This window comes from Nicotiana attenuata, unplaced genomic scaffold (genome assembly GCF_001879085.1).
Source record: "Nicotiana attenuata strain UT unplaced genomic scaffold, NIATTr2, whole genome shotgun sequence".
In the NCBI taxonomy this organism is placed as follows: domain Eukaryota; kingdom Viridiplantae; phylum Streptophyta; class Magnoliopsida; order Solanales; family Solanaceae; genus Nicotiana; species Nicotiana attenuata.
This window is the reverse complement of record NW_017673256.1, coordinates 127,085-135,233: the sequence shown is the minus strand read 5'-3', so window position 1 is coordinate 135,233 and position 8,149 is coordinate 127,085. Positions and strand designations below refer to the sequence as shown.

The window sequence follows — 8,149 nt, the reverse complement described above, 5'->3', positions numbered from 1 at the left end:
CGTGGATTTTTCACTTTTTGTTTATTCATAATATTGTTGATAACATTGTTGTTATAGTACTCCTTTGGCCATAAACAAAACAATGTTCAAGTATCTGCGAATTGGTGGTTTGGCAATTTGAATTTTAGTATTTGCAAATGCTAGTGGAATATTAAAAGAACTTATTTGAGAAATATTTCTAGTAAAATATTTGTTCACAATCAGAAATTTTTAACATCTATTTCATGAAAAAGAAGTTTTGACCAGGTAATCTGCTTTATTTAATAATAAACGGTGAGCAACCAGTTCTCGACCATGAGCTACTGCTTCAAGAATCAAGTGAGCTAGGGGTCCGGCCACTGGCCTAAAGTTCACCGTTCAAACTTTAGAACTACTAGAATCGAACTTCAGGTTAGTGACTTTTAAGTTTGAATTGCAAGAACTGAACTTCAGGCTACTGTCTTGAAGTTCAACAAGCGGGTCACTGCAGCTCTTTTTAAGTTGTGGCTATATTTTGAATAAACTGTAAATGCTACCTATGTTTTAAATAGCAAACACAATTTAAAGAGTGGCATAAGAAAAAGCCATACAGTGCAAAATTTCCGTCCTGGCCTTGCCATCATCTTCCGCAGTTTCTGTAACAAAGGAGCACACTAGCTATGAGGAGCTCACGGAGTCTAAGGCTAACTGCTTTTGCAGCCTATACCTTGCAAGATTATTTGATTATAGTCTTATATTTGATTTTATCTACTGTCTAAAATGTCGGTTTCTGCTGTAAAATAACATATTAAGGGAGGAGAAAAAGGAGGAGGAAGAAGAGCGTGGAGAGCAGAAAGAAGCAAGGTTCACTTCTGCTGCGCATGCCACCTCTAATTAGTACTTGCAGAAGATATAAGTCTTTTCGGTAACAATAAGTGAAGAAATATTTGACTCAAAGGCTGTAGTCTGGGGGAATCACAACCATTTCCGAGATATCTGCATTTGCGAAAAAGTAGTTTCTCAACTCCTGTTGCTCTATATATGTAAAGTTTTGCAATTTGACTTTCTTTAACATATGCCTCCAACATTTCCATGGTAGAGATGCACAACAAGGCTTCTCATCATTATCCGACGCATCTTCATATATAAACTGTCAAACGAGGAAAATCAGTAAGTATTGACTATGAAAAACAAGAACAAAGGTAAAAAACCAACTTCATAAAGAATCAATCGTGAAAGCAGTACTAGAAAGGTTTAAAACTCCATTGGTGTTAGCCTATGAGCTGCTCGAAATCAATCTGAACAAAGGAGTCATCTCAATGAGTACAATGAATGGGGTGCTTTCTAATGGCAAAGAATAAAATGAACAAAGTAATAATGGAGTTTTGCTGCAATTTCTTTTTTCTCAGAACTATAAGCAAGTCGACCAGTCAAATAGTAAAATAGAGTTCTGCTGCAATTTGTACATGCACGGCTGGAGCCAGATTAAACCACCCTGGCCCTAAGGGTGGAGAAAAGGAGGAAACAGTCACTCCAATCTGGTAAGATCAAAACAATGCTTAGTTTGAGAAGGTAAGAGGAGCAAATGTCAAGTATATAGATGCCTGAATTCCTTGGTTTTACACTATTCCTGTTGAAGTTGACTGACTGCATATAACTAATGATCTATCCAATGGCAACATTTTGTCTTAATAATCACAGATAAGCAAGAGAACCAAAAGCCTATAACCAGTCAATAAAACAATGTTTCCAAATAGTTTGGGGCAGAAAATATCTATAAGAACAACTTTTAATGGGCTAATAACAATTTTGAACCTCACCTCGTTTTTATACAGGGCTTAAAATGACTTTGCAGGAAGTTACAGTTTTGCATTGGTTGGTAGCAGAACCAATTACTAGGGGCGTTGTCATTAAACAAAGAATCAAAAGACATGTAAAGACCAAAATAAGTTACAAAAAATTACATAATAATAAAGGTGCAAGAAAACCTTATTGGAGTAATAATTAACTATTTTAAATCTTTTATCAACTCAGTGCCTTTAAAGGATAAACTGTTACCTTGAGGGTCTTCAAGCCAGGAGCTCGGGTAATAAAAGATAGGGTGCCCAGGTGAGGAGAAATCCAAAGCATGCTATCAATAATGTCGACAACTGAATACTTTGATTGATTCTGAAGGTTTACTTGCAAAATATTAGTACCACAAAGGGGAGGAAGGAAGTTTTCTCTCAGGTCCTTTGGTATTACTATTACCTGCATCCAGAACAGAAAAAAAAACAATTAATAATAAACACACAACAAACTGCTTCTTCAAGCAGTGTAGCTAGCTAGAGAATTTCTGGGACACATTACCCTGTCGCAGTGGCACGACAATTCAATAGCCTTGGAGTGATTGAAGTTAGCAAGAAATGTCATGAGCTTAGAGTGCCAATGATTGTCGTCAACTTCTGGGGACAAGCAGAAACTGGCCTCCAGCAAATCTGAAGCTTTCAATTTGAATGTTGACAGTGGATGACAATTGTATCGGAACTTTATTAAATTAGGAGTGTCCAATTCAACAGCAATCAGATTATCACACCGTGAGGCCATCAGCCATTTGAGCCTATCACTCGTGATCTTCATGTTTTTCAATGTTTCGCAACTGAATAATTTAAAGATTTCAAGGTTGGGTAGACTGGAAAAAAGACTCTCTAACCATTCATCAGTGACAGCAACACAATTGAGTTATTTTAACTACCTTTAGATTCCCATAAAGGCTGTAGATCTTCAAGATTAATTGCTGCAATATCAACCAATTGGAATACAAAAGGGCAAAATTCCAAGTTTACCTTTTTCATTTTAGGTAAAGAAGTTTTACCAACTTGAAAACTGGTAAGTCCATCAAAGTTCTGCAAATACAAATCCTCTAAATTGCAGCAACTTGTACACAGAGCCTGAATAAATTCCTCGTTCAAAAATACGTCAGAGAGGCGCAACCCTCGCAAAGATGAAAAACTTTATACCATCACAAGGCAATTCAATCCATCCAAACGCAGCACATGTAATGATTTAGCAGCAAAGATTGCGTCGGGCAAGCTGTTGTATTCGAGTTTGCCTTCATAAATAGGTCTGCTTACTCTTAGATTCTAACTCTTTGATATTACAAGCTATGAGTATCTTAATCCAATCATCGACATAACAAAGCCAACGATGATGTAGTAATCCTAGAGAGAATTTTTGCATGGAAAGCTTGTGCTTTTGCCTGTTTGCTAGAGATTGATTCACAACATTCACGAGCCTTGGCATGTCTTCTGAGTTAAGGAATTTATCACCAAAATTTAAGTAGGAGAGTGAATTCCAAGCACTATCCCATACCTTGGACATTGTACTCATTCGAGCGCCATCTTTAGCGACAAGGAAAGACAAGATATGCTGCAAAATTGGCTCTGGCAATTTGGAAATTCGGTCCGCTGCTGCGTCCAAATCACTTCTCCCTTCCATCGCTTCCCAAAACCCTAAGCCTGACACGGAATAATGAAAATAATTGTAAGAGTATCTGTCATTCTCTTCTCTTAAACCAACTTATGAACGGAATGTAAAAACCAAATTCAAAAGGAAAAGAATTGGTAGGAAAGGATGTAGAAATTCTTCGATTAATTTGAAAAGGTTAAATTATGAAAAGAAAAGAAATAATAAAAAGAAATTTATTGCTTTTTTTTTTGGTTTTAAATTTATTGCTTTCATTGTATATCACCATAGAGGAGGGGAGCCTTGAATGGGTAAGACTTGGCGCATCGAACTGCCCTTGTTGTATCACTATACAAGGAATTACTTGATAGACATTCTTTGTTAATGGCAATGCTATTGGATTCTTAACATTACTACAAAAGGAAATAATGGAATTCTTTAAATAATTAAAAAGGTTCAAACAATAAGTAAAAGCTACTTCCTTCATTTATTTTATTTTATGTGTCTTAGTTTGATTACGTGCAAAATTTAAAAAAAGTTAGAAAATCATTTGAATATTATGGTGTTAAACTAAAGATGTGTGTAATATACCAAAATGCCCTTGAATCTTGTGTATATCATGTGGAATATAGGAACTAAGACAACAACAATAACAACAACTCAGTATAATCTCACGCGTGGGATTTGGGGAGGGTAGTGTGTACGCAGTTCTTACCCCTGCCCCGGAGGGTAGAGAGGCTGTTTCCGAAAGACCCTCGGCAGAAGGAGATGAAAAAGAGGCAATGGAGCAATAACAACCACATATGTCAAGAAGACAGTGCCAGCAGCCTAAGACTCAAAAAAATAAATGTAAAACACAATATCAATAATCACAATATAATTTTTTTTTTTTAAAAAATAGGCTAAAAAGGTAAGTAAGACAAAAAATTGAACCAGAATATAGTTGGATAATGCAAAAAAATATTATGCTCCTGTTATACCAATGAAAATCGTGCACAAATTCAAAAAAGAAAATAGAGCAATTTTATTCCAAATAATTATTTCTTTCGCTTTGCCAGTAAAAAAGAAGTTTTTTTTTTGGTAAATAAAGACATTTATTTAGAACATAGAACTTAGTAGTCATTACAACATGAGATTTGTCTAGGCCACACAATGCCTATCCCATCTCTATCAAAAACTGAAATAGCAAATATAGGCGGATAATAGTACAACATTAAGTTAGCAAAAGAGTCCAAGCAGCATCCATTCTTGGCTAAGGTGTCCGCTACTCCATTAGCTTCTCCGAATGCATGCTTCAAGGGTGGCATGCCCGCCTCAGATAATAGGGACCTGCAGTCATCAATAATATTTTGATAAAGGCAATTATCATTGTTTATCAAGTTGATTAGTTCCCGGCAGTCCGTTTCATTGACTAACGGGGTTAGTCTCTTTTGAATGGCTAGCTTTAGGCCTTGTAATAGGGACATGGCTACCATTTGGATATTTGTAGCGTAGGCAAATCCCATATTGAATCCTAGTATCCAGTTTCCATTGCTATCCCTGAAAATCCCTCCTATACCCCCCTACCTGGATTGCCTAGGCATGATCCGTCTATGTTTAGTTTGAAGGTTCCTGTGTCAGGCGGTTGCCATTTAATAAGAACGGTTCTTTTTGGTGTCTGGATAGGGCTCCAATTGCTTAGAAAAAGGAATTCTTGGGTAATATTGATTACTTTGCTAATGTTGGGATATGGACTGCTCTTGTGAAAGATCTTTTCGTTTCTGGTGGTCCATAAGTACCAGAGTAGGAAAGGTATGAAGACAGGCCAAGTGATGTATTGATTATAGCGCTTATTAGAGTTTAGTTGGTGCTTTAGCCAGTAAAAGGTAGAGAGTTCATTATCCGAAGGTGGGTAGTTGTGTTTTATGTGGCATTGCCTCCAGATTTCCTTTAATTGGGTACAGTAGAAGAGCATGTGTTTTATGTCTTCCTTTTCTGTTCCACATATGGTGCAGATGTAAGATGTGCAGATATTACGTTTTGCTAGAAAGGTGGCTGTTGGGAGTCTATTGAGGGCTGATGTTAGGCTAGAAACCCGTGTTTTAGCCGTAGTATTACATGCCAATGACTGCATTTTTTACGTGCTTTTGAGTTCAAATGATAGTGAATTGCACTTAGTACGTGTTTTATGCCTTGCAGGAAGTGATCCTGAGCTCAAAAGTTAATTTGGAGCTAAATTGATCAATTTGGAACTTTGAAGTCTGAGTAAAAGCCCAATACATTAAGTCGGGATCGTATTCGGAGGTCGTGTACCAAGTCCGGATGTTAAAAGAGGACGAAATAAGTTCACTCTGAGAAAATTACACTGCCGCGCCGAATGGCGCGGCGCAGCAGTGTAAAATGCTGCCTGATGCGAAAATATGAAGCTGCAGATAAAATGCACTACCGCGCCGCATGGTGCGGCGCAGCCTGCGGTGCGTCTGTTCAATTTTTACAGAGCTAAGTCCTAGTTCGCGCATGAATGTTCTTTTTTCATCTGGGCCCGACCCTACTTGGTATAAATACATGTAAAAACGCTATTTTGAGAGGTTGGACATACTTTTGACAGAATTTAGACCTAAGGAGGCTAAGGAGACCGGGGGTTCGACCTAAGGAGTCAAGAACACACTGGGAGCAAGGCGGAGAATTCTTCAACGAGTTTTTCCTTCCTCTTCCTATTTTTCATTGTTGGTTATGACTTTTAGTATTGTAGTTTTACATACTATTATGAATAGCTAATTTGTTCTCTAGGGTTTTGATAGAACCTTTTGTAGGATAAATTCTTGTTATTTTTATATAATTGAGCCATAGTATTTTTTCTATTTGTTCAACTATGTGTTTGTTGTAGTTAATTGACAGGATCCTCAATTAGTTGTGCCTATTTAGTGTGCATAACTCGGGAGAGAGTGCATATTTAGGTAGTTGTTGAACAACACCACTCCCAAAGTATAAGAGGGATCTATAACTGCGGGTTTAAAGGCGGGATTAGGGATAACGAAGCCTTGGGTGCAATCTAAAGTGAGTTGTAATAAATAAAACCAGCTAGCGTAACTCGGGTGAGTGCGTCTAGTAAATTGTGGTAATTACTCGGGAGAGAGTTACGACAGTCAGAGTGCTCATGATCGGTAGAGAATACTTAGGCGAATTTATAGAAAACGTAGCAGGAAGGATTCCGACAATTGGGGAAATCATAACTCTAGACCTCCTTAATCTTTTCTCCAACTTGTAGTATCTTTAGTGTTAATTTATTATTTTAATTTGTTAGTTAGTTAGTTAAACACAAGAATCTTAATACTTATAACATAGGAATTGTTCGAGCTTGTCTTCTTAGCAATATTGAACAACTGTAGCTAAGCCTTAGTTCTCTGTGGGATTCGACTCCGGAATTTTAGACCGGATTATATTTGCAGCGACTGCTTATCCTTTTTAGGACTAGAGTTGGGCGTGATCAAATTTTGGCGCCGTTGCCGGGGAACTAACGGTGTAGTTGTAGCTGTATATATTGCTAGGTTACGAGTTTGAACTTTTTTTTTGTTTTTTTTTGTTTTTTTTATAACTATCGATTTGAGAAACATGGCATCTTGGAATTATGGGAATTTAGGTGTAGATAATTCTACTATTGATCTCCATACATATTGTGAAGGAAACCACCCGTGGCAAAATTTTTAAAACGTTCCTAAGAGCGAGTTATGTGCACCAACTCAATCTTATTTGTGGAATGTGTGTGATGTGTGTGGTGGTAAAAATGGTCACCTTCATGGTTGTGCTTATATTTCTTATTTTTCCCCAACCCCTTACTATGATGGTTCTACCTTTTCTTGTGAAGTTAATAGGAACAAAGAACCTGGAATGCGGACTTGAATGAGATCAAGGATATGCTAAAGTGCCTTCTGGAACAAAACAATGAGAAACAATTGCACATAGAAAGGCAAGAGGCAACTATTCGCAAGTTGGAGGCTCAATTGAGTCAAGTGGTTGGAGCTTTTAATGCTCAACAATCCAATATTGATGATAGTATCCAAGAAGAGCATGAATTTGAGGTATTAATTGGGGAGGTCAAAGTAGAATATCAACAACCTAGCCAACTAGAATTTGAAGATGTCAATGTTGAAGAAGTGAGACTAGAGTCAGCCAAGGACATTGAGGATACAAATTTTGTTGACTCTAGTATCATTGATGTTGAGGATGCTGAAAGTCCTGAAGTTCATGTGTGTGAGCGCATTGGTCCTCACTCCAAACATTTTTCTACATTGTGCTTGGATGACGATATGAAAATAGAGTCATCCGAGCCGATTGAGAAGTCAAAGAATGAGGAACAAGGTGCCTATATTCTGGAATTTTTCTTACCAGAAAGACAGGACTACATACCTCATCTAAAAGCCAAGAAGTGTCGAATAGTACAATGGTTGCTTGGACCAATTAGATTTGTTCCTCCACCCCTGGAGCATAGCCGAAAATTGGGGGTTCAATTCATAAGCTCGAGGTGGAGGCAAAAAGTGATTCCCGTCGTGCCGCGATGTTAAATCAAGCGTTTATTGGGAGGCAACCCAGCTTTATTGCTTTCTTTTATTTATTTTTTATTTTTATTTTTTTTAATTGTATTATTTTTGTAGTGTCAATTTTTTTATTTTCTAGGAGCATGGAAAGCAAAGGTATTGGAAGAATGCAACAGCAAACCAAATAGTTGGAACTAAGTGTGAGATACCCGCGCGAAGGGCCAAGCTGGGGA

The 8,149-nt window shown here is 37.5% G+C and overlaps 1 protein-coding gene across 1 annotated transcript; it reads right to left on the bottom strand.

The window, feature by feature from the left end:
- Positions 1–787: 787 nt before the first annotated feature.
- LOC109215852 lies at positions 788–3,618 on the bottom strand. The gene is made up of 3 exons (XM_019379964.1): positions 2,308–3,618; positions 2,017–2,208; positions 788–1,108 (listed from the first exon to the last, which is right to left on the bottom strand). Exons 1-3 carry the CDS (start codon positions 2,575–2,577, stop codon positions 911–913), a joined length of 660 nt encoding a protein of 219 aa, XP_019235509.1. The 5' UTR covers positions 2,578–3,618; the 3' UTR covers positions 788–910.
- Positions 3,619–8,149: the final 4,531 nt, after the last annotated feature.

Coding starts and splice junctions, on each gene's coding strand:
- LOC109215852 (XM_019379964.1), bottom strand. CDS start 2,577: ATGAAGATCACGAGTGATAGGCTCAAATGGCTGATGGCCTCACGGTGT. Junction 2,209..2,307: donor TGTCGTGCCACTGCGACAGG/GTAATGTGTCCC, acceptor TTCTGGATGCAG/GTAATAGTAATACCAAAGGA. Junction 1,109..2,016: donor CTGGCTTGAAGACCCTCAAG/GTAACAGTTTAT, acceptor CTCGTTTGACAG/TTTATATATGAAGATGCGTC.